The sequence below is a fragment of the Amphiprion ocellaris genome, chromosome 20 (genome assembly GCF_022539595.1).
Source record: "Amphiprion ocellaris isolate individual 3 ecotype Okinawa chromosome 20, ASM2253959v1, whole genome shotgun sequence".
Lineage (NCBI taxonomy): Eukaryota > Metazoa > Chordata > Actinopteri > Pomacentridae > Amphiprion > Amphiprion ocellaris.
Genome location: NC_072785.1, coordinates 4,910,446 through 4,935,924, shown reverse-complemented (window position 1 = coordinate 4,935,924; position 25,479 = coordinate 4,910,446). Strand labels below are relative to the sequence as shown.

Genomic DNA, 25,479 nt, shown 5'->3' with positions numbered 1-25,479 from the left:
CCACTTGCTTAATAAGCCTTTATCTGATGAACGGCACACAGGGCTGATGAGCTATAACCATTACTGCCCCCAACACACAGCCATCTTCCCCACAGCTTTACGCCCCGGTGAGCATACATGAATGAGTGGACGCATGAATATCTTGCTGAGGCAACAGTTCAAGGCAAAGCTGTGGAAAACAAAAAGCTCTTCCAGTAAAGGGTTGAGAACACAGCAAAATCTCCAGTGATTCAGTTTTTACTGCTTCAAGATACAGTCTGTAAGAGTCTGTTTACTGGCTGGCCTGCATTTCCTACCTACGCTACATAAATCTGGTGTTCTTTTGATTTCCATCAGCAGGATTGGGTTCTACACTTGTCAAGTAAGCTTTAAAATGATTTCCTTTTTCTTGTCAACATAAGTAGATTAATTACTAAATTAAAAGAGAATGAATCTCCAATTATTTTGGTAAAAGAATAAACACTATAACAACAAATACTCCCATATAGGTACCTTGGTGTGACTATATTTCAGATGCATTTATGGCCAATTTAACAACCACGAAACTGATCTGATGAGTGTCCAAAGACACCCAGAAGATGAGCAAAGTTGAACTGCATGCCAAAGATAACCGGGAGATAACCAAATGATTTCATTCTTTTGGGAAACAGAAGGATAAAGCAACACTGTGTGAAAGCACTGGTGGAAAAGCTGATTGCTGAGGTCAACAGCTTCACGATTCTGCATGATATTAAGAGTCAGAGCTGAACAGGAAAACAACGGGTGGAAACAACGCTTGGGAAATTAAATCTTTCATCATGTGCTGGTGTAGTGAGATGGGAGAAAATAACTACAGATATGTGCATGTTAATGACTGACAACACACTAGCAAGCCCTGGACTAATCCAGACATGTATGAGTATTTTTATACAACAGGGTTTTCATTCTTGGTTTTAAAAAAATTGTTCAAAAGATTGGGGTCACCCAGACAATTTCAACCCTATTCCACTTTTATCCATGTGCTAACATAACTGCACAAGGGTTTTCTAATCATCAATGAGCCTTTCAACACCATTAGCTAATAAAATGTAGCATTAGAACACAGGAGTGATGGTTGCTGGAAATGTTCCTCTGTACCCCTATGTAGATGTTCCATTAAAAATCAGCCGTTTCCAGCTAGAATAGTCATTTAGCACATTAACAATGTCTACACTGGATGTATCATTCATTTAATGTTATCTTCATTGAAAAAAAAACATTTTTCTTTCAAAAATAAGGACATTTCTATGTGACCCCAAATTTTCAAACGGTAGTCTACATGAAAATGTAAAAACACAAATAAAACGGAATCAAGACCCAAACTAAAAGGTGTCGATATAAAACTAGGCTTCAATCCACATTGGCCAATCAGAAGCTTGAATAAATGCTCTTACTGGTTCCAGCAGGCTACCAATAATGGTGCATCAAGGACTGAGGAAATCATGTGTGCACTGGTTTAGATGCCTCTGCAGAACACAATCTATCATCACAAGCCAACATTGCTAATACCTCAATACTGTGTTTACTTCAAATCTTTAACTTGGAAGGAGTTTTAAAAACAGTCCGTTTTCACAAAGCTGTGTTTGAGTGTGGACAAAACACTTAGAAAAACACTATATTTAAAAAAATATTATTGAACATGATCTTAAATGAATGTAAAGACTGCAACGATGAATCTGTTTTCTTGAACACTGGGTTTCTTGGACGTTGGTTCACTGCATTAAAGTTTCCACCTCTAAAGTAGAAGGGAGCAGAAGGGAGTCCTCTCTAGAAGCTGTAGAAAGGCGGGACTGCTGCATTACTTGGTGGTCGCTGTTGCGCTGTGGGGGGGTATCCAGCTGAAGACCCTTGGCCTAAGTTAGCTTGACCCTGCCTTGCTGGTGTATTAGAGGCTGCATCATAACCTTGATAAGGCACGTTGTTGGGAGGAAGCTGAAAGACCCTCTCAAAGACGAAGTTGGTATGTGTGAGGTTTATCCCTAAATATCACCACAGAGCAGAGCTTACAGACAGATAGAAGCATCTCAACACTTATAAATGTTTTGCAGTGTCTATACTGCCTATCTACACTTTGAGGTTTACACATTCTTTCACATGAACTTTAATGTCCACTTTACAGTAAAGACATAGATAAGACAGTGAAGCATATCTGGTAATTGGTTTTATGATAAGTCTGTAAAATCTTGGAGGAGACTTCCTTCCAGTGAAGTGATATGGTCAAGTGATTGACAGAAAGCAGAGCGTGACATAACGCATGAAAACTGTAGGATGGTTGGTTACTGCAGAGAGTTGTCTTCCTCTGACTGTAGGAAAACTAAACCCAGCATCTCCAACTATAAAAGCAGCTGGAACACATTAGATCTGACACCAGTCTCATAGTAGTAACAACAGCATTAATTCTACTATTAGCTTAGGTCCTGTTTCTCAGTTTCTACTGACAAGGTGATCGCTACAGCGGTACACTCAGGAATACTTCTAATGGAGACTAAGAGGAAAAGAGATCTGCTCCGTATTAAAACATACAGGAGGTCCTCGACTTGCATCAGAGTTCCGATCCTACGGTGTGACCTTAGTCGATTTTCACTGGAAGCCGAAACTCCGGTGAAAATGTAAACCAAGCCGTCACGTGCATCACGGTATCGATCAGTTTACATATTTGTACAACTACAGTAACGACAAACAGTCATTAGCTCACACTGAAACACAACTCAGTAGGAAAATACCTGCGAAAATGTAAACTGTCAGTCTGACTTACACTTGGAGCCATAATGAAGTTAGCGAATGTAGCATAATCCAATGTGGCAGCAAATGTAAACAAAGCTGGCTTATAGCGCCGCGTGATGACTGTACATACAGTATTCATCTGGTACGCTAGCAGCGTGACGATGTATCATCCGCTCCACTCGCCAACTAGTTCCACTGAACCAGTTTTGACATAACAGCAAAACGATGTAAGTCGAGGACGTCGTAAACCGAGGACCTTCTATACTAAATACTAAAACGAGGCTCTGAGAAAAGAGACATCAAGTGAGAAAGTCAAAAAGATTAAACACTGCAAGTTTTGACCAGTGTCACGCTGTCTTAACTCGCACTAACTACTTTCTACTGCCGCTAAGAACACAATCAACTGGATCCTTCATCAAAGTTCTAATAAATTTTATTAAAAAAAGACAACTCACTCTATAACAATGTTGACAAAAAGACAAACTCATTACTATGTGGACTCTGGAAAGTAAGAAATAATGAAAGAAACCTTTTCTAAAGTGAAATTTGACCATTTTTTCCTGGACTACAGTTAAAGCCACAACCTGCAAAATATTACACCCATAACATAAAAAAAAATCACTGCAGTTAATAACTGATCTCCAGACATAAGCCTAGAAGGAACTTGGTCCATGGACTTCTCAAACTGCAGTTTCTAAAGTGTGCCACAAATTCCCTGATTATCCAACAGACAGATCACTGATTGATCAGGCTTTGTGATCACTCAAACCTCTCAAATGACGACTGATCTGAGAGAAAGTAACTATCGCTGAACAGCCACTGAAAATCAAACAAATATTATGTGATGCGACGAGTAAGAAAAGTAGAATATCTCTGTGCGCAGTGATCAGGAGCAGAGGCAGAACCAACCGTTATCTTTCATTTAACTGTTCACACACACACACACACACACACACACACACACAAACACACACACGAACACACACTCTTAAAAAAGGCTGTACCACTCTGTACCAGACAACGAGGAAGTGAGTGAAAGAAGGAGAGAGGGAGGAATATAGGTAGAGCTTTAAATGTTTACTGTCAGTTACAATGACCTAAACTAGAAAAGAAGCAATGAGTGGGAAGGTTTCCAACTATGAAGTAATAGTGCAATAAATACTTTATTTATGGAGCTAATATTGACAGATAGATGTAAAATGTAAAATATTGGTCCACCAGAAGCATCAGGCTAGATGACTGCTCTGATTTTGCAGTCTGACCATTGGTTGGTATCTCCCAAATAATATTAATTATCTTTATATTCTTTACATGATGAAATTGCCACAGAAAGAGAACATGGTTTTTACAATCTTTAAAGTCTAGTGGCAGAATTAAGCAGTGACTTATAATGGATTGTTTTAGCCGGCTGAGGCAGGTTTAATGACTGTCTACTAGAAATCATCACCAGGAGGGAACTTTGATCCCTTCAGAAGTGGATGACTCTGACCAGGAGCCAACACTGGCCCCGCTGTAGCCTAACCTTAATCTGGTGACACATTTTGATTTGGCAGTCATCTAACTTTAGGCCCCAATCAGGTCAGAGAAGCACGGTGAGAGTGAGAGAGTGAGCATTCCAGAGAACAGAGGACTTCTGTATTTTACTGGCCTGTGGCCCAACGTGCCCGTCCTCACCTTTCTGCTTCACTAACTCACTCTGTGTGGACGTAGAAGTCAGCTTTGACCCTGTCGCCATGGCGATGTCACCTCATACCTGGCAGTAGAGCCTATCTAAAGGTCAGTTCAGAGCTCTCATCACATACCACTGCTCCTTTACAGTATACTGTAGAGTTTTACACAATCATCTAGTCACACGTCCAGCTCAGGATGACAGCTGGTTGGAAGAAGGTACAGGACAGGTCCAGCTGGCTTGATACACAGAAGTGGAAAATAGTTTTCAGAATGCATTAAGAATCACTCTTAGGTCTTCAAGTGTAATTTCTTTTAAGTCACAATACTACACAAATCCTTAAAAAAAGCCACCAAAAACTTAAAATTTATTGGTTCCATAAAAATAAGAAATTTTGAGTATTGGGTCATTTTGGTAGAATTTAGTTTTATTAGTTTTTCTTGTAAACAATAAACAAAATAAATCACTTGTGTCTGTTTGTGTCTGTCTAATGCAACCACACCTTTAGAAACACAAAAAAGATTTTCCACAAATATTTCATGATAATTTTTGAGATTTGTGTAAACTTTTAAGGGTGTCCGAAAACGTTTTCCACTACTGTATATGCCTCCAGGTTTTGAAAATCCTGTTGTTAACCTGTAATAAATTCCTGCTAATTTAGTTTCACCACAAACGTGATAAAGTATTTTCACTGTAGTAACTTACTGATACACAAATGAGGCTTCTTAGCTACTGCTAAAAGCAATCAGAATTACTAAACAGAAATTATTTCCTACTTCTCCTGGACTTCAATATTTTTTTTAAATGTCACTCATTAAGTGTGGCTTAACTTTGGTATAGGTTTATGGTCATTTTCCATTGTTTTCAGTGAGGACAGCACCATGCAATGGTTACATTTCCACTAAATCCTATCAGCAGGTAATCACTGTGTTGAACCACAGCAGTAGAAGGAATTACAGTATCATTCCTAACTTCTTGTTCTTAAGTTCATCAAACTAGACAAGTGAGATATCTCAGTCAGTGACACTGAGATACTTCACATTACTGGTAAATTCTTCCCAATAAGTATTCTGCCTCAGGGTGTGTTAGTGGTGTTTGCTTAAGGAAAACAGAGTTAATTTGTCCTGTACAACCTGACTAAACCATGACGATGTGTAGGGGAAACTACCAATGCAGCAAAACGTTATCATCAGATCAGCCTGAGGCACCGAGCATGACACTGCAAAGGAAGAACGACTCGCTGTCAGTAGCAGATTTTAGGAAACAAGAACAAACACCGTGTGGCTGATAGTTATAGACCAGGGGAGGCAAACTCATCTTAGTTCAGGTTAGTTCCACATTCAGCCCAGTTTGATCTCCAGTGGACCGGACCAGTAAAATCACAGCATAATAACCTAGAAACAACCACAACTTCTAATGTTTCCCATGTTTTAGAGCAAAAATGTTCACATTTCAGGAATTATCTTTTTTACAAAACATCATGAACAATCTGAAAATTCTCAAGAAAACGTTACAAAACCGAGGAACAAAATGACAAAAAAACGAGACAAACGACATGAAACTAAACAAAATAAGAGACAAAAAATTTGACAAAAAAGTTAGTGAAAAAAATGGACAAACGAAAAAAACAAGACAAAAAACTTACACTTATGACACAAACGAGACCAAAAATGACAAAAGCAAGAAACAAAATAACTAAAAAAAAAGACAAACGACACAAGCCAGACAAACGATGCTCAAAACAATGAATAAAGTGAAACACACAATGACAAAAATAAGACACTAACACAAGTGAGACAGAAAAGAAAAACAAAATGACAAAAACATGAGACAAGCGACAAAAGTCAGACAATAAAAGACAATGACAAAAACAAGACACAAAATGACAAAAAATGAGAAACAACACAAAACTAAACAACAAAGAGACAAAAAATTAGACAAAAAAGTTACAAAGCAACAAAAAATGGACAAACAACAAAAACGAGACAAAAAGTTACAAAAACAAGCCACAAAACGACAAAAAAAATGAGACAACATGAAACTAAACAAGAGATAAAAAAATTGACAAAAAAGTTATAAAGTGACAAAAACAAGAGAAAAAAATTACACAAATGATACAAAGAAGACCAAAAATTACAAAAGCAAGAAACAAAATCCCTAAAAAATAGACAAACACAAGCAAGACAAAAGGGAAACACAAAATGACAAAAACGTGAGACAAGAAATCTGACAAAAAAACAAAAAACAACACAAATAAGACAAAATATTACAAAATCCAGACACAAAACGACAAAAACAACAATGAACAATCTAGTATTTTACTTTATGATCAAAACAACTTGTCATGGTATAGAAATTATTTCAAATTTATAGTTTTACTAATTTAGAATCTGCAGTTAATGTCTTCTCTGTAGTTTTTACACTTTGAGGGCCGGATTGGACCCTCTGGAGGGCCGCATTTGGCCCGCGGGCCGCATGTTGGACACCCCTGTTATAGTCTTCAAGTAATGTGTTTTCCTTAGTCCTCTCTATCTTCATCTCTGTGTCGCTTCAGTTTCACTCGTTTGCATATTAGCGCAAATGTTTGTGTCTGTGAAAGCCACCAGCCAACAGCCAGGTGATCCTGACTAATCTGGGGATTTAAAACACAGGAACGCATTAAGAACTAAAGTTGTAATAAGTCACTCAGCATACTCTGACTATTCACACCTGCTTCATTCTGCTGTAATCATATGTTGGCACAGCCCGACACATACCGTCCTCTCAGAGATAAGAGCCAAGGTTACTGCATTCACAACATAAGGCTCACATATCTGCTCTTTGACAACACGGACACCCAGCAGGTAGGACAGGAATTAAATCTTCATTTCCTAGAGGCAGCTCATTCAGGTTATTATCCCTCCATCTGCTCTGATGACCACAGAGACCACCCTCAGTTTAACTTCAGCATCCAGTAGCGGGGAAACCCTCCGTTTCTGTCTGTTTTTACAGCAGGCAGGACCTGTCAGGCTAGATATCAAAAAATCTACCAATAGCAGTGTATGGTTTAAATCCTCTAACATTAGCCAGGGCAACGGGGTCAAAACTGTACACTAATCCAACTAAAAACTACTTCGACACAAACCTCTGGGGTCAATAATTACCTAAGGTAAGTGTGCGACTCTACTACTACTACTACTATCATTTAGTATTTCACAGACAGGGTGGGGTGACATCCAGCTAACCTGACGCTAGCTAGAAAAAAATGTCAGTTTTGGTCACTTCTTCTATCAAAGTAACCTATGAGTAGCTGAGCTAAAGGCTAGCCACTTCTCTTAGTTTTCAGCAGAAACAGCGTGCCTATCGCTGGTAAGAACCTTTATTTCCAGTTTAGTGAGTATCCACCGTCTGTGAACAGCAGTTTATTATCCATTAACAGTGTTTAGTTTTACTGACTAGTATGAGGCGAATGCTCGGAGCTAACTGCTAGCTCCTTCCTGCGGCACCTGTTGATAACAAAGCCGCTCCAGCCCCGAGCGAAAACACCGAGCACTCACCTCCGTCCCTGAGCCGTCCACGTACTCCTCTCAGCTGCTAAGTCCAACTGGGGATTCGTAGTAAAATATTATTTTATTCCAACCACTTCGTAAACCGCGCTATATGTCTGTAATAGAGTTTCGGAGTCCAGACTTGTTGGTCGCTAATCGGACCTCTCCCTCCTCCTCCTCTGCTCAGACTGTCATTCCCAACAGGAGACACGGGGGCGGGGGCCTCCGGGCCACAGCTAGATAAAACAAGCACTCTGATTGGATACAGCGATGAAAGGAATTTCCTCTCAGCCAATCAAACACGTTGCTACATGGATTGCAGTACGCAAACGTTGCACAGTACAAATATACCATTACTGTTTAGTTTCGGATACTCACGTTAAAACTGTTCATCATTCAATTTCCCATTTCAACACTTTTTCTCACTAAGAGGCAGCTAAAGGGTATTCAGTATAAGCTGTATATACCTACACAAATACACTAAGAACTGTGCTTACCTTTGACCTGTTAAACTCTATGATTGCTTTTGCTACATGATCACCATATAAACCCTGATTGCAGAAACATTGTCCCAGATCCTCAAGAGAAGTATTACCATACATTCAGAAGTGTGTGTGTAGGTGTGTGTGTGTGTGTGTGTGTGTGTGTGTGTGTGTGTGTGTGTGTGTGTGTGTGTGTGTGTGTAGGTGTGTGTGTGTGTGTGTGTGTGTGTGTGTGTGTGTGTGTGTGTGTGTGTGTGTGTGTGTGTGTGTAGATATCTGGATAGATAGATCATGGCTTATCAAGGTCTACAATTTACTAAAGTTAAAAACAAAAGGTTATTGGTGAGATATATATATATATATATATATATATATATATATATATATATATATATATATATATATATATATATATATATATATATATAAAATGAATCATGCACTTTGGATATTCCATAAATTTATTATCAGTCATTTGGCAATGTGATCAAATCTGTCTCAAAAATCAACATACAGTAATGGTAATATTTGGTTAAATGTCTCTTGGTAAATTCTATTTCAGCTAGGTGCTGTTGGTAGCCGTCCTCAGGTTTGACCAGTCCTCAATACTGAGCTTGTGCAGTTCAACTTCAACTGTTGGCTTCAGGATGTTGTCGTGTTTGTTCAGAACAGTCCAGAGATGATGGGGTTTAAGTTAGGAGTTTGGAAAACCTTAATTCTACTAGCCTAATATAACTTACATTTTTTAAATTTTTTTTTTCACCCTTTCTTCCACTTTTGATGTGTTTGATGGAACTCAACACATTATTTAATTTACTTTGTTTAAAGTGCCAGAACAGCTCCAGAGCATGATACTGCCATCGTCATGCTTGATGGTAGGTTTGGTGTTTTTTGGCCTCACCTTCCCTCCTCCAAACATATTTTGGGTCATTGTGGCCAAATAGCCCATTTTTGTTCCATCCACCACAGACATTTCCTCCAGAAGCATCTGTCTTTCTCCATGTGATGAACAACAAGCTTCAGCTGAACCTGAAGGTGCTGTTTCTGGAGGAAGGGTTTCCCGAGTTTCAGTAATTCCATCAATCATTGGAAACCCAACACTGCCATGCCGTGGCCTTTACAGCTGTATGTAGACTTTATTGGAGGCAAACCTTTACATATGATTATAAATAAAACTAATTTCAGAGCCTAGAGGTTGAGACCCACTGTTTTAGCTATCCTGCACTTTCTGAGACTTTAATAAGCAACATAAGCATTAAAAGAAAGTAGAATCACCTAAAGCACACATTAAATTAATTTTACTCTGAAATAACTTGGTAAAGTTTAACGTTATAGTTATCATGTTAACATTTAAAGGCTCTTGGTCTGGGCCAGGCAAGGTCCTAACATCATCTCTGAAATTAAACTTTACATTAGTTTATCTATCTTGAATGCACATTTAAAATTAGTCACATATTTAAAATGGCAGAATTAGTAAGTGTTCAAAACCATGGTTTGATTGAGTACATTAATAACCATAGAGACTTTGTTAGCCCTCTTTACTGAGATCTTTAACCTCCACTACTCCCTCATTCCAAAGCTAAGTACCTACATAATACAGGGACAAACATTCATTCATGATGGTATTTTTTTGTCATTGTATCCCAGATAATTTGAGAAAAATTGACTTGCCCAACAGAAGTTACAGAATAATCAGGGTTATTTTTATTAATTCATCTTCAGTTTCAATCATTACAGAAAAAACATCCTCTTCATTATATTTATACAGTAGTAGTAGAACGCTGTGTCATTGCTTCATTACAAGTGCTGGTCATAGTTTATAGTGTGTGCAGTGTGACACTGAGCTCAGTCCAGTGTTACGAATCACTCAGTACAAAGGCAGTTTAACAATAACCTGCTTCTTCTTATTCAAATGAATCTATCTGGGTTTGGTCCTCCTTGGGCAGGTGCAAGGACGCTCTCCGATGCTGCGTTCATGTCACAACGGACTTACTGTAAATATGAGCTGCCGAATGGAGGAAAAACTTAAATTTAGAAATGTTTCAGAATTTTCAATTTAATATCTTTGCCTCAGACGTAGTGACTGAATTTAAAGATTTCACTGTTCTACTGAATCTGTGTTAAATGACACGAACGCAGCATGAGCCACCGATGTGTGAGATATATATATATATATATATATATATATATATATATATATATATATATATATATATATATATATATATATATATATATATATATATACACCAATCAGCCACAGCACTGTGACCACTGACAGATGAAGTTAATAACACTGATCATATTGGTTCTATGGGGTGTTCTGCTGGAAAACCATGGATTTAGGCGTCCATGTTGATGAGACTTAGACACACAAATAAACATCATCCCAAAACAAGCACACTCCTTCATGGAAATCCTAAATGTCACTGGCCTACCCCTGTAGGAAAATATCCCCAAAGACATCGCAAAAACATCAGTCAGGAACATCTGGAGGAACACGACAATCACCCAAGATTTGATGTCCAAACTTCCTATACCCCATTCTGATCAAACATCAACAGGATGCAGCATAACAAGTTTGATTCACAACCCAGAGGACCCTCTGAAAGGTCCCCTGGTCCGGACCCCATAGGACCCACTGAGAGTCGCCCTGGTCCGGACCCCATAGGACCCGCTGAGAGTCCCCCTGGTCCGGACCCCATAGGACCCCCTGAGAGTCCCCCTGGTCCGGACCCCATAGGACCCCCTGAGAGTCCCCCTGGTCCGGACCCCATAGGACCCCCTGAGAGGTCCTCTGGTCCGGAAACCATAGGACACCACGAGATGTCCCCTGGTGCAGACCCCATAGGACACCCCGAGATGTCCTCTGATCCAGGACCCATAGGACACCCAGAGATGTCCTTTGGTCTGGACCCCACAGGACGCCTGGGGGGTCCTTTGGTCCAGGCCCATTTTTGAGGACATAAGGGGGAACAACACAATATTAGGCAGGTGGTCGTCATGCTTGGTCTGATCGGTGTACATATATATTTACACACAGTGCATTTGAGGTAACTGGGAATTGTTAGAGCATTTAATAAAGACAGCGTTGGTATGGGAGCTCACACACCAAGAATCACATCAGAAATTGTCACATTTAATCTGGTCAGAGGCTCCGCCCAGAGGCTGCACCATAGTCTCATACCTGGAACCACACCTGCCCAAAGAGAAAAACACGCCCCCCTTTATGGGCATGCAAGAGTGAAGAGGAAGAGAGGACAATGAGGAAGAAAGGGAGGTGTGGAAAAGGAGTGTCAGCCGGTCAGGAGAATGGTCAGAGCTCACCAACACTGACTGCTGCTGCATTCAGTTTAGACTCCAAAAATAGCTGACTTCCTGTTTGTGGGGGAAACTAAAATGAAAAGATCGGCAGCAACAACCGATCTCTAGTAGAACTTCTTGGTGTCTTTCAGTACCAGCAAATTCAAATAACTGCTAAAGCTTTGTAGCAGGTATTCCAATATGGCGTGAATGCAGCATCTGACCTTTGACCATGTGGACTGGTTTCACACCAATGGAAGAATCCAAGGAACTAGAGGAGGAGGAGGAGCTCTGGTGAATGCTTGGGACTCATGTGATGCATTTGAATGATCCTTGTTAATTGGTAAACAATTTAATGTCAGCGTTTAATCAGCAGAATACTACAGCCAACAGGTCTACTCTTTTGTTAATGCTTGGCATAAACTAAGCTTTTGTAGTGGGCTAAATATCAAATGAGGTTCTCTATATGACTACATACAGTACGTTGAGAGAAAAGCAGTCAAACGATGTTCTGATTCACAGCCTTGAACTGTATTGATTCTTTTGACTTTAACAAGCACCTTAACATTGTCATGGTAGAAATACACGTTGTGTAGTTTACGAGCACCTGAATGTGACACCCTGCTTTCAAGTGATGTCAGCTCGAAGTTTTCTGAGTCGGGAATAGAATCTGTCTCAACTCATTCAAGCAGCTCGTGCGTGTTCATGTAGTTTATCGGAAATATTTGAACAAAGATGCAGGCTTCTGATTGGCCAAACAAAAGCCAGCCTTAGAGACCGGCTCTCTACTAAGTATAGTAATCTTTGGCTACTTAACAGATAAGAAAATTACAAAATTCTACACTTTCCTCAGTAACAAATCCCATGAAGCGACCAAACTCATACTATTCTGCCACCCAAAATACTCACTATAGCACCAAATGTGGATTAATGCGAAAAGTCCCCAATAAATGGATTATTTTCGTCTGTTTAAGTAATATTTGCTAAAAACTTTAGAGCACAGCTGTTTGAAGATACAGTCCACCTACCAAGCTCACTCTTTTACAAGTGACCTTTTTTTCTTGCGTAAATGCAGCGTTTTGACCAAAAAAAGTTTCTAATCTTTATGAAGTTAAGACAGACATGAGATATTATATCATCTCAACTAACTCATAGCGAGAAAGCAAATGCGTATTTATCGTCATGTAAAATGATATCTTTAAGGCGTTTCATCTTCAGTAAGAACCAGTGGTGTTCAGGTTGAGAACCACATATAAAAATAAGTCAGAAAGTAAGAGATGGACTAACAGACTGCTGGTTTTGGTCTTTTCATGGGATTTTATTACAGTAAGAAAAATATAGAATAAAGTCAGCCTTATCTTTTATTAGTTTTAAAAATACAGAAAAACACATTTATCAATGACTAAGTATTATAATAGTCTACTGTAGTTTTATGACGTAAACTTGAGACTTGGGTACATCAAACACCACTTGAATGCAGGGTTAAACTAAGACTTTCAGAGTGGCCCACCTCCCATATGACTACAGATCACAGAAACCAGTTTGCATTTTATTACGATGATGTGTATATTTGATGTCAGACCAAAGAAATCATTCCAGCGTGGTGAGGGACGATTTAAGTCCTGCCTCACCTTCACCCTACAGATGAGCCACTGACCCACCGAGAAGAATTTCATGGCTTTCACTGAGAGTCATGAGAAGGTTTAGTGTCTCAGTAGAGTTTGAAAGTGTTAAATCTGGACAAAGAAAAATGTAAAAAATAAACAAAAATTTACAAAGGATCCTTGTATTTTTTTTGTTGTCCTTTTTTGGGAAAAAAAGAAGTAACATTTACTATTCTGACACAAAACTTTATCAGCAGCTTCAATCAAAAGATGTCTTCATCAGCCTTTACTTCAGTACTGATGCTAGGGTCAGAGCGGTCCGAGAGCAGATGAGGTGATACTGCAGGGAACGGTATCAGGGGCTTTCTAGATCAGGATAGAGGACGCCAGAACAGAGCAGTAGTAAAGTTAGAAGTAGAAAAAGAAGAAAAGGAAGGTGAGACAAAGAGAAAAAAGGTCAGGAGGAGTGGACGAAGGAGGGGCAAGTCTCTACATCTCTAAATCTACCGGGGAAAATGTTAACGCACAAAGCAAATGAACAGGAGAGTAGAGGGCATGAATACTACTAAGATGATAATATTCAATCAGAACCATGATAATAATAATAAATAGAATATTAATTAAGAATATTAATAATCATTATCATCAGGATAATAATAATATTACAGAATAAATCTCATATTTCATATATTTTTTTTCACATTTTTTTTCTCCATTGAAATACAGTGATCTCCTCAGAGCAGACCAAAGAGGATTCAGCCTGCGCTGGCTCCGATTGGCTGTTGCATATGACATCACAGCTAATGGCGACCAGGTAGACATGCATCACTTCCTGCCCCCGCCCGTTTCCTGTCCAGACAAGAAGTCCTGGCTCTGCCATGGTAATCGGTAGCGAGTGACATTTCAGTCTGGAGAGACAAACATGTTGGGATTCGTTAACGGTAGAATTCCTCAGACTACCAAGAAACATGCATGGAGGCTTCTACAGGAAAACAGGTGACACGTACCTGCATCATAGCCGTCCAATGACCATGACGTCCACAACCTCTCCCTTATGCAGCTCCACGTACTGCTCTGTTTTAGGAGGTAACATCAGCAGGCCGTTGGCGCTACGCATAGACATCAGCCTGCTGGACACCTGGTTACCTGGAGGGAGGGAGAGGGAGGGATCATGGATGGGTGAGTCTGTGTGTGTGTGTGTGTGTGTGTGTGTGTGTGTGTGTGTGTGTGTGTGTGTGTGTGTGTGTGTGTGTGTGTGTGTGTGTGTGTGTGTGTGTGTGTGTACCTGTACTTTGTGCCCAGGGCAGGGGCTCCTGATGATGCCAGGTTAAAATACAGCGGTGGTACTCTGGTCTGGGATCCAGCTTCACGTCACAGGAAAGCTACGACACAAACACACAGAAAACCGATTCATCTGCTGTTCATACCGTCCACCAACATCATCTTAACCCTCATCAATACACGTGGCAAAACCTATTAATCCCACAGTATTTCATCTGTTTCACATTTCTGTACCTGTCCATATCCTCTCAATGTATATTTTCGTAAAACTTGTGTCATCTATAGATACAAATATGAAAGAAACAATGAAATTACTATTGATTATTACTGATGTGTACTATATTCGTATAAGAACTCCTGAATTGAAATGAAACACAATGCAGCTGAAGCAGTCATCACAAGAGCAACACAACACAAACATACATAAATAAAAGATGCACAGTCCAGCTGGGGTCCCCATGTACCCCAAATGATTTTTCTATATTTACACCACAAACCTGGATGGAATCAAATAAGCTTTGGTTTATGTGATGCAACTATGTGGGTGACAACTACCTAAAGGGACTGAAAATCCAACTAGTAAATAAAAAAATATGACCCGTTATAAACCCCTGGGGTCTGCATGGACTGATGAGGGTTAGGGGTAATAACTGCATCAAAGGATTGTCTAGATCAGTGTTTCTCCAGGCATGATGGGGGGGTGACTGGAAGGAAAAGGTCCGTCTACACAGAACTAATTAGCTGAACTACTGTTTTAACGTCCGTCTGTTTTTCACCTCGCACAACACTAAAACTGCGCTCTATATATACACAGTCAGCCAAAATAATGTATACACACATCAGGAAAAGAAAAACTTGCATAAATATTTAATTTGTGTAAATACTTCTATACATATAGATTCCTCTTTCAAAGTTTGATCAAATCACGATAACTCTGTGTGCTGTTGTACGATGTTTTCCCAACAGATGGCGCTACCCTCATGAATGGAGCATCAACAAGTGACGTCTACAACACAACAGAAATGTCTGGAAGAGAATGGCCTCCACTCTGAGCACCGCTGGTGTTTGTAGAGGCCAAAGGTAACTCATATTAATCAGGTGATGCCTGAATAAATTTGGTATTGAAATATTCATGCAAGTTTTCCTTTTCCTGATGTGTGTGTACATTATTTTGGCTGACTTTGTGTATACATACACAGTATCACCCCTCACATTTCTGCAAATATTTAATTCTATCTTTTCATGTGATGTCGCTGGAGAAATGACACTTTGATACGATGTAAAGTAGTCGGTGTAAAACTGGCATGAAAAAATAAATACTAATATGACTGTAGATTTACTGTCTGATCAAAATAACTCAACACAGACATTAATATTTAAACTGCTGCCAACAAAAGCGAGTATATATATTCATACTCTGTCATAAAGGCGGAGTCCAGAGGCCATCAGTGGGTCAACATTAAATGTTTACACTTACTTTAAATGGAACATACAGAAATAATACCAATATTAGTGTTGATTGTATTGATCTGCTGTAAGGATGGTCTGAATTAAGCAGATCAGTGTGTGTGTTTACTGTGTGTGTGTGTTTACTGTGTGTGTGTGTGTGTGTGTGTGTGTGTGTGTGTGTGTGTGTGTGTGTGTGTGTGTGTGTGTGTGTGTGTGTGTGTGTGTGTGTGTGTGTGTGTGTGTGTGTGTGCGTGTCTTACCCTAGCTTTAATAATTGTAGGTCTAGGGTCCAGAATGCCTTGCATCTTCCTCAGAGCAGGAATCACAAACAGGTTACAGGTCACCACTGCAGACACCGGGTTACCTACAAAACAACACAAAACAACACAACAAGAGTTATTAGGAAGGAAAACCAACCGCTGCTGACAACTGAAGGACATAATTAGAGGATATGCAGTGTAAATGTTCACTATAGTCTCAGCATGGTGCTGCTGTACTTCATGTCTGCTGATGTCTCTTTGCATGAACCCTCCTGTTGTCCTGTGGGTCAAACTGACCCGTTTTAAAGTTTGACAATGTGGCAAAAAAATATATTTTCACAATGAAAACTTCTGATGTTCACATTTTCAACATTTTTGGGAAATCTTTGAATATATTTTGGTGGAAAAAAAGAAATGTTAAAAATGTTTCTTCCAGCGAATTTTGCTGGATTTTGGTAGATTTTTATGTGAATGTTCTTAAAGAAAATATTAGAAGTTTTACTGATATATATGGAATCACTTTTTTTTTGTGAAGATTTTTACTCATTTTTTGAAAATATTTACAAGAATTTTCTTGCCAAATTTGGGGGACTTTTTTAAAATAAAACTTTTAAGGGAAACTTTTAAGGAATTATTAGAATTTTCTTCCTGAACGTTTAGCAAATTTTCAGAAATTTGGGGAATTTTTTTGCTGAATTTTTGGATTTTTTTCATACAAGGAAACAATATTTTTTGGTGCCTGTAAATGAGGACAACAGGAGGGTTAATAGAACCCAGACAGACTCCTGTAAATGTATGGTACTTAGTGAATAAATGTATTCTGATGTTCCGTCCAAACCCTCGTGTTAAGACAACAAATCTCGCTGTCAGCAGAACTGCCTGGAAAGCTCTCCCTCCACAGCTCCAGCAGAAATGTGACCGAGCTGCTCGTCTGATCGTCCCGTTTTTCCACTACATGCTTTCGGCTGAGTGAATCAGAAATAATGCTGCATTTATGTTGCACCACTGATGCCAAACCACATCGCTGTCAACGGAGAAATTACTTCCAGTTTAGCAGCTTTTGCTTTTTTTCCACAGCAAACACGTTTCCGCTTCCAGTGATTAGAAACGCAGAGGGTTTGTCCAGCTGAAACACTGAAGCACATCCACTACAGAATGATTTCCAATGAAGGAAATCTGCCATTTGGATAAAGATGATCTGGAATGACAGATTCTAAAAATAAAGCTGGGCTGAGGCAGAATGATCCAAAGTTTCACCTAAATAATGTGCAGGTCTGGAAAAGCTGTTTAAGGATTTCCTTCAAACAACAGAGGGACTCTATAACCAAATAAATCATCATGAGCAGAAGTCAGCTGACCGTCTGGTGGACGTCTGTGGCCTGTTAATCCTCTTTTCACTTGTTTTTGACCACAATGTGAACACAGCTTGATGTTAGTTCTGGATTGGCAGAAAGGGACGGAGGAGATGAAAAAAACACGTTTGGGTTTAAGATGATCGTTTGGAATCCTCAATCAGTGAATTCATTTTCTGATTATGGACTCTCTGAAACTTAAGTTTAATCATAACATTATTACACACACTACCGTTCAAAAGTCTATGGTCACTTACAAACGTCTTTATTGTTGAAAGAAAAGCAGTTTTTCCAATGAAGATAGCATTAAATGAATGATACATCCAGTGTAGACATTGTTAATGTGGTAAATGACTATTCTAGCTGGAAACAGCTGATTTTTAATGGAATATCTCCATAGGGGTACAGAGGAACATTTCCAGCAACCATCACTCCTGTGTTCTAATGCTACATTGTGTTAGCTAATGGTGTTGAAAGGCTCATTGATGATTAGAAAACCCTTGTGCAGTTATGTTAGCACATGGATAAAAGTGTGAGTATTCATGGAAGACGGGAAATTGTTTGAACTAGGGCTGCAACTAACAGTTATTTTAATAATCAATTATTCGGTCGATTATTTTTTCGATTAATTGATTAAAAAAAACCAACACATTTTTAATTCCCGCCTCTTTATTCAGAAATAGAAGATTTGGACTGACAGAGCAAATAAGATCATTGTAGTGAAGCAGTGTTTCCTGTAGGATTTTTTTCAGCAGCAGCAGGCAGGCTGTCTGGGGAGCAGTGGCGAGTAAACAAATGACACTTGACTGCAGATTTTACTTGTACAGCCTATTTATTGAATGTCCAATGGAAAATGGCTTTTTAAAGGCTGAATGTTAAAATATATATATATATATATATATATATATAGATATATATATATATATATTTTTTTTTTTTTTTTTTTTTTTTTTTAAAACAAGTTCATCTGAAGATGCAGTCAGCAATTACATCATGGTGTTGTTGAGAAACATGGAGGTATGAGATCCCAGAATCAGCCACAAGGGTGAGACTCAGAATAACAGCTAAATAAGGGAACATTGTGATATTATAACCTGTGATTTATAATTGATTCATGCTATAACCTAATAAGTGTGTTAAATCTAACTCAAATACCTATTTTTATAATCTTTAAGAAGTAACTAAGTCAGAACAGCAACTCACTGTGAAAAGTGATGTTTTTGGTTACCAGGGAAACTGATGTTTTTGATAGATTTGACAAATATGAGGAACTGATGCTTTATTAAATGGAAATGCTTTTAAGAGCTTTGATTACTATGAAACTGAGATGTATTAGAAGGAGTTTTAATTGCTGTTAAACTAAGAGGTTTTTAACCTGGTAATAAAGTGAGAAGTCAAGAGCTGAGGTGAACTGGGGTCAAGTGTTCAAGGTAAAGGTTATTAAGCTCGAAATAGGCATCAGGGATTTTTGTGAGTCTGACATCTGTTTCTCTGTTTCCTGACCGGAGGCCTTGTCTGAGCTGCACATGGAACAAATACATTAATAGAGAAGTGAGACTGAGTGGAAGCACCCAAACAGTCCAAAATAGATAGTTTGCGTTCCTCAAACATGGAGGGGTCTTAGGATGAGTTGGGATGGGCTGGCGGAACAGGCCAAACAGGTGGTTTTAGTTCCTCCAGAGCATGCAGAGGCCATGAGGTCAGTGGATGGAAGCAGTGCACGAGTAAGGAGGGGGATGGATGCCTACAGAGCCAACAGGTCTGTGGACGACGCAGTCAACCTGGCCCTCCACTCCATCCTGCAGCATCTGGACTCCCCAGGAACCTACGCCAGGATCCTGTTTGTGGACTTCAGCTCTGCTTTCAACACCATCCGCCCTGCTCTGCTCCAGGACAAGCTGTCCCAGCTCAACGTGCCCGACTCCCTCTGCAGGTGGATCATTGACTTCCTGACGGACCGTAGGCAGCACGTGCGGCTGGGAAGACTGTCTCGGACTCTGTGAGCATCAGCATCGGTTCCCCCCAGGGCTGTGTACTTTCCCCCCTGCTCTTCTCCCTGTACACCAACTGCTGCACCTCCAGCCACCAGTCTGTGAAGCTGCTGAAGTTCGCAGATGACACCACCCTCATCGGGCTCATCTCAGACGGTGATGAGTCCTTCTACAGGAGGGAGGTGGCCCGGCTGGTGTCCTGGTGCAGCCACAACAACCTGGACCTGAACGCCCAGAAGACAGTGGAGATGATCGTGGACTTTAGGAAAGTCACAGCCCCACCACCCCCCCTCGCCCTCACTGACTCTCCCATCTCCACCGTGGACTCCTTCCGCTTCCTGGGCACCACCATCACCCGGGACCTCAAGTGGGAGCTGACCATCAGTTCCCTCCTCAAGAAGGCTCAGCAGAGGATGTTCTTCCTGCGGCAGCTGAGGAAACTCAAGCTGCCCACCAAGATGTTGGTGCAGTTCTACACGGCCATCATCGAGTCCATCCTCACCTCCTCCATCACTGTGTGGTACGCTGGAGCCACCGTTAGGGACAGATCCAGACTGCAGCGCATTGTGCGCACTGCTGAGAAGGTGATCGGCTGCAGACTTCCATCTATGCAGGATCTGTACGTCTCGAGGACCCGGAGGCGTGCAGGTCGGATCATTGCCGACCCCTCTCACCCTGGACACAGACTGTTCACCCCCCTCCCCTCAGGCAGGAGACTAAGGTCCATCCGGACCAGAACCTCCCGCTACATGAACAGCTTCTTCCCCTCTGCCATCAGACTGATGAACACTAGATGACTCTACCTCACACACACATGTGCCTATGTTCAGCAGCTCAGCACCGACTCATCAACAATTATCACTATTTTTGCACTACAATATTTGCACTATGTGGTGGCCCCCACCACCTGCTGCTACTGGTCACTTTATTCACTTAGTCACTTTTTTGTTGTACAGTGTACTTAGATGTTAGTTTTTATTATAGTATTTACTTTATTTTTATCTCTACTATTTGTTAAATGTTTAATGTAGCAGCATTGCACCGAGTCAAATTCCTCGTTTGTGAACCTCATGAACAATGGCAATAAAACTCATTCTGATTCTGATTCTGTCATCACGTATGTTAATTAAGTGTGCTGTCATTGCATATGCAAAAGGTTCAGTTGTTATATATATTACAGTGGATCGAGACAGGAGTTGGGAGTCGTTGCGAGGTGGTCACTTGTTGCAAGCCAGGGTTGCTCTGAGCAAAGGGGATTTTACCACGTAACTCAGACGGGGGATCCAACATGATCTGCAAAGGAATAACTGTTCTACTGGAATTATGGACTAAAGGAGTGCTCTTTCTGCACTGTTTGAGGATTACGAAAGACTGTGATCTAAAAATAACGCTGACTGAAGGAACATTACTGAACTCTACTATTTCCGAGAGGAACAACACCAGAATGGATTAACAAAGTTTTAACTGGCCCAAACAACAAAAATGAATACAAGCAGATCTAAATCTGGACCGAACCCCCTCCACTTCCCCCTGGAGCAGAGCCCCAGTGGCTCATTGGTCTTCAGGTGAGCAGCCAGGTGAGGCCACACCGACTGCTCTCCAACTCCAAATTACATAGTCTGGGTGATTATTACTTCTCTTATATGAAAGCATAGTTCCACTTATGAGTCATGTTAAGCAATTGGAAGAATATTAATGTTTGATTGAGTGTTGTGATTTAGGAGCTTATGCTATGCCCTTGCTGAAACCATAATAAAAAATTTATCCTGCAATTAAAGTTAACAGACCGGAAGTTCTATTTATTCCTATCACAATGATGAGTTAACCACATATATCTTCTCAGTTTGTAAAAAGTCAGCTTATTGTGTGCATTACATCTAAACTGGTTCTGTCAGGTTACCTAGTCGTTGGGGCCGAGGGTGGCCTTTTTTAAACTTATCCTTGGGGTTATCCGTTCCTTAACCTCTAAATTTAAACCTAGCAACTTACCAAGTGCAAAATCCTTTAAGAGAAAAGCTGCCGTTAACGGACGTGACTGGTAATTAATTTGACCATTCGGAAGTGGCTACTCAGTTGAGTTAGTTATCAGAGGAAGCAGGATAGGCGTCTGGATGAAGGCAGTTAGAAGCTAGGCGAATTTTCTCGTTAACCAGCTTAAACGTTCCTCAGATCCCATCTGGGTTAGACCCTCTGGGCTGCAGGAACCGGACCCGTTAGATGGAGAGCTGGTCCAGTAATTCTCTGATAGTTGATTAATTAATTTGATTAATTTAGGAGGTTACTGGCCTTAGGATTCAACAGGCCTTTTTCGGGCGTCCCTGTTCGGGCGCCACCTGTTGAATCCTTGACCCCAGTTCACCTCAGCTCTTGACTTCTCACTTCATTACTAAGTTAAAAACCTCTTATTTTAACAGTAATTAAGACTCTTTCTAAAACATCCCAGTTTCATAGTAATCAAAGCTCTTAAAAGCATTTCCATTTCATAAAGCATCAGTTCCTCATATTTGTCAAATCTATCAAAAACATCAGTTTCCCTGGTAACCAAAAACATCACTTTTCACAGTGAGCTGCTGTTCTGACTTAGTTACTTCTTAAAGATTATGAAAATAGGTATTTGAGTTAGCTTTAACACATTTATTAGGTTATAGCATGAATCAGTTATAAATCACAGGTTATAATATCACAGTGTTCACTTATTTAGCTGTTATTCTGCCAGTCTCATCCTTGTGGCTGATTCTGGGATCTCATACCTCCATGTTTCTCACCACCCCCTACTATGAGATCACAGTCAGCCCTTATAAATGACTGAGTCTGGGATCCCATATCCCCGTGCTTCACAACAGTGTTCAGATATTAGCTTAATGCTATCAATGGTTTACTTACGTTAGCGACACTGAGTTAGCACCGGGCAAAATTAACTGAAGCTACCGATATGTTACATAACGTTAGCTGGACATCAATATTTTGTGAATGTCTAATTAACTTGTAAACTCTATTATGAGTTATCTTAAGCTAATAACTTTACTCAGGTAAGTCGCTGCCCGACCTGGTGCCTGGATGCTTGACATGACGTCACTTTCAAGGCCGCGCTCTCATGACATCGTCGTATTAACCCAGCGTATCAATGAGTAGATACTGAGCAAGATAGTTATCTGTAGTTTACCTCAGTACTTGCGAGTACCTGACACAGTGCAGGACTCTGCTGTGAAGGTGGAGACATGCAGTGGTGGTGTTTTTGTGACAATAAAGAAAAAAAAAGAAAGAAATTTGAAAGAGTGGCGGCTAGGATTTAGGAATGGCGGCCCGCCGCTGCTGAATCTGCTGTGTTTATCTGACTCGTCTGCCGGACTGTCGAGCTGAAAGCTCGGTCATGTGACAATGTTGTGGTCCACCAGTGACCGCCTGCCGTCTGTGCAGTTTTCAGATGCGTGCGTTGCCGTGCGGGAAAATCGCATGTAGTGGACACACGGCATGTTTTTTGTTCTGTGAAGCGTGAAATGCTCCCACCCTTATGAGGACTTCGGTCAAACTGTTTTCTCCGTGCCGGTCATGTTTCATTTGTTGAATTTATTCTTCCACTCTGCATCCACCTCGCTCTGTTCAACTCGCTCTGCAGTTGGAGTTTTTTTTTTTTAAACTTTCTTTCAGTCAGCCAGCATTGGCAAAGCTCTGCAGGCGGAGTAGACGGCTCCGCGACATGGCAAGTGACGCATGAATCGCGCGACACAACGAATCGATAATGAAATTCGTTGCCAACGATTTTAATAATCGATTTTTATCGATTTAATCGATTCTTTGTTGCAGCCCTAGTCTGAACTTTTGAACAGTAGAGTACAAACTGCTTGGCTGGAGCTAAACCCAACACACACCAGACTAAAGCAACCCTATAGGTAAAATACCTTTCCATCACCATGACAACATCGCTGACTGCAACAATAGTGGAACTGCAGCACAGTTGTAAGTAACTGCTGTGCTTTACTCAAAGACAGGCTTATGTAGAGGCTTATAAAGCCAGGATGTGAGGACACAGAGTTAAAGACACTGCTGTAGGTGGAGGTACGGCCACATGGAGGTTTATCCAATACAAAGCTGGTTCTTGTCATTAGGCCTTTTTAGTGAGACGTTCATCATTAGTAGCTGCATCACAAATCTCATGGAAGACACTGTTCTTTCACCACAATGAAAGAATTTAACACCGGGAGTATCACAACCAGAATGAGCTAAATATACCAGGATGATGTAAGACAACAAACATCACCTCCAGCTTGGTGTTTTTCACTAGAGCTGGCTCAGTTCCCTCACCATGACCTCCATCACCACGGAGTCTGATTGTAAAGAAGTACAAACTAACAAGCATGTGACCTGCAAAACCTGGCTGCCAACCGGGAGATTAAGCGTGCTGAGTTTGTCTTTGAATCCCTCAGTCTGTCCACACGGAGACTGGATGGTGATTGGAGGAGAGGAGTGAGTGGAGAAGTTCAACAAGATTAACTAAAGAGAACCAAAGCCTTCAACCAAAAACACGTTTCAGAACCAATGAAGGCTCACAGAGCTGAGGAAACATTCATTTAGACAAGTAGAAGTTAAGTTCAGTGTGTGTGTGTGTGTGTGTGTGTGTGTGTGTGTGTGTGTGTGTGTGTGTGTGTGTGTGACCCAGGTGTCACTTGAAATGCTGCATCTCCCTCCATCAGAGTCAATAAACAGTCAGCTGACCTGATGAACAAACTGCTAGTGTTTATATGAGCTCAGAACTCACAGCATCTTTAAGCTCTACATGATCTCTGAACTGTTTACCAAACAGCAATGAAAAATTAAAAAAAAACAATCCTAGAAATATTTTTTTAAACACATACTGCAAAATGTAATTTATGGCGTCTTTTACAGTTGTTTGAGGAAAAGAATGACAGGAAACATTCAGACAATAAGGGCTACGTGAACATGGATTTATGTTTATGTCACATTAAATCATCTGCTATAAATAACTATTATTCTTAATATAACTAATCGATCGATTTGACCTGGAACTTGAAAATAAAAAAAATGGAAAAAAAACCCCGATGCTTGGAATTAAGTAAGAGGTTTTGCTAAAGTGTTGTCTTGCTTATTATGAGGCAGTGAGCTTCAGTAGCAGCAGTGAATGGCCTGATAGCGTTCAAGTAAAAAAAAAACAGAACAACATAGAGCTAGAGAACAAGTATGGGGGTCCTCGACTTACATTGGAGTTCTGTTTCTATTGATTGACGACGTCGATTTACGCTGTAAGTCGGAACAAAAATGTAAACAAAGCCATTCCATGCATCACGATATCGATCAGTTCTTCATAAAGTCCTGAATACCAACAACTTCCATGCATGTATGATTCATTTTACCAGAAGATAACAGAATATTGTAACGGACTGATCTTGTTGTTGATGTTTCAGTGTTTATTGTTCAGTTCCAGATTTACCTAATGTCAGTGAATGTGCCATGTTTAGTTAGCTCACCTCTGATTGGCTGAGAGTCAGCAGTAAAGAGAGCTGGGAACGGCGGCTAATTCTGGAGCTGAGTTATGGGGTTTTTCTAGTTATTTTGGCGTTGGCTACGGCCCACAGTAGAACCCTCCGTGCTCATTTTGTTTCTTTTTCATCATTTTCAGCCTGCTTTGTGGGAATTTTAGGTCTTTTTGTGGTCATTTTAGGTGTTGCTGTGGTCATTTTGCAATTTTTTTTTATTTTGTCTGTCTTTCATCATTTTGTGTCTTTATATGGTAACTATCTGTCTCATCAGGTCTTTTTGTGTTTTTCTGTGGTCCTTTTGTGTCATTTCTTTGTCATTTTGTG

The 25,479-nt window shown here is 40.3% G+C and overlaps 2 protein-coding genes across 4 annotated transcripts in view; both read right to left on the bottom strand.

Annotated features, from left to right (window-relative positions):
* pals1a (protein associated with LIN7 1, MAGUK p55 family member a) overlaps positions 1-8,133 on the bottom strand; it is a 38,116-nt gene extending 29,983 nt beyond the window's left edge. The window contains exon 1 of the mRNA XM_023267960.3: positions 7,948-8,133. The gene's annotated coding sequence lies outside the window, so the exon portion shown is untranslated. The remainder of the gene's footprint in view (positions 1-7,947) is intronic.
* Positions 8,134-12,232: 4,099 nt separating this feature from the next.
* gphna (gephyrin a) overlaps positions 12,233-25,479 on the bottom strand; it is a 56,143-nt gene continuing 42,896 nt past the window's right edge. For 2 of the 3 annotated variants that reach the window (XM_055005817.1, XM_055005818.1), the window contains 4 exons: positions 16,318-16,421; positions 14,613-14,709; positions 14,335-14,473; positions 13,998-14,235 (listed from right to left, as the gene is read on the bottom strand). In XM_055005817.1, the coding sequence (XP_054861792.1) occupies positions 14,340-14,473; positions 14,613-14,709; positions 16,318-16,421 (335 nt within the window). In that variant the 3' untranslated portion in view covers positions 13,998-14,235; positions 14,335-14,339. Of the gene's footprint in view, positions 13,694-13,997; positions 14,236-14,334; positions 14,474-14,612; positions 14,710-16,317; positions 16,422-25,479 lie in introns of those variants that run through there. The other variant, XR_008600006.1, reaches the window with a different exon arrangement.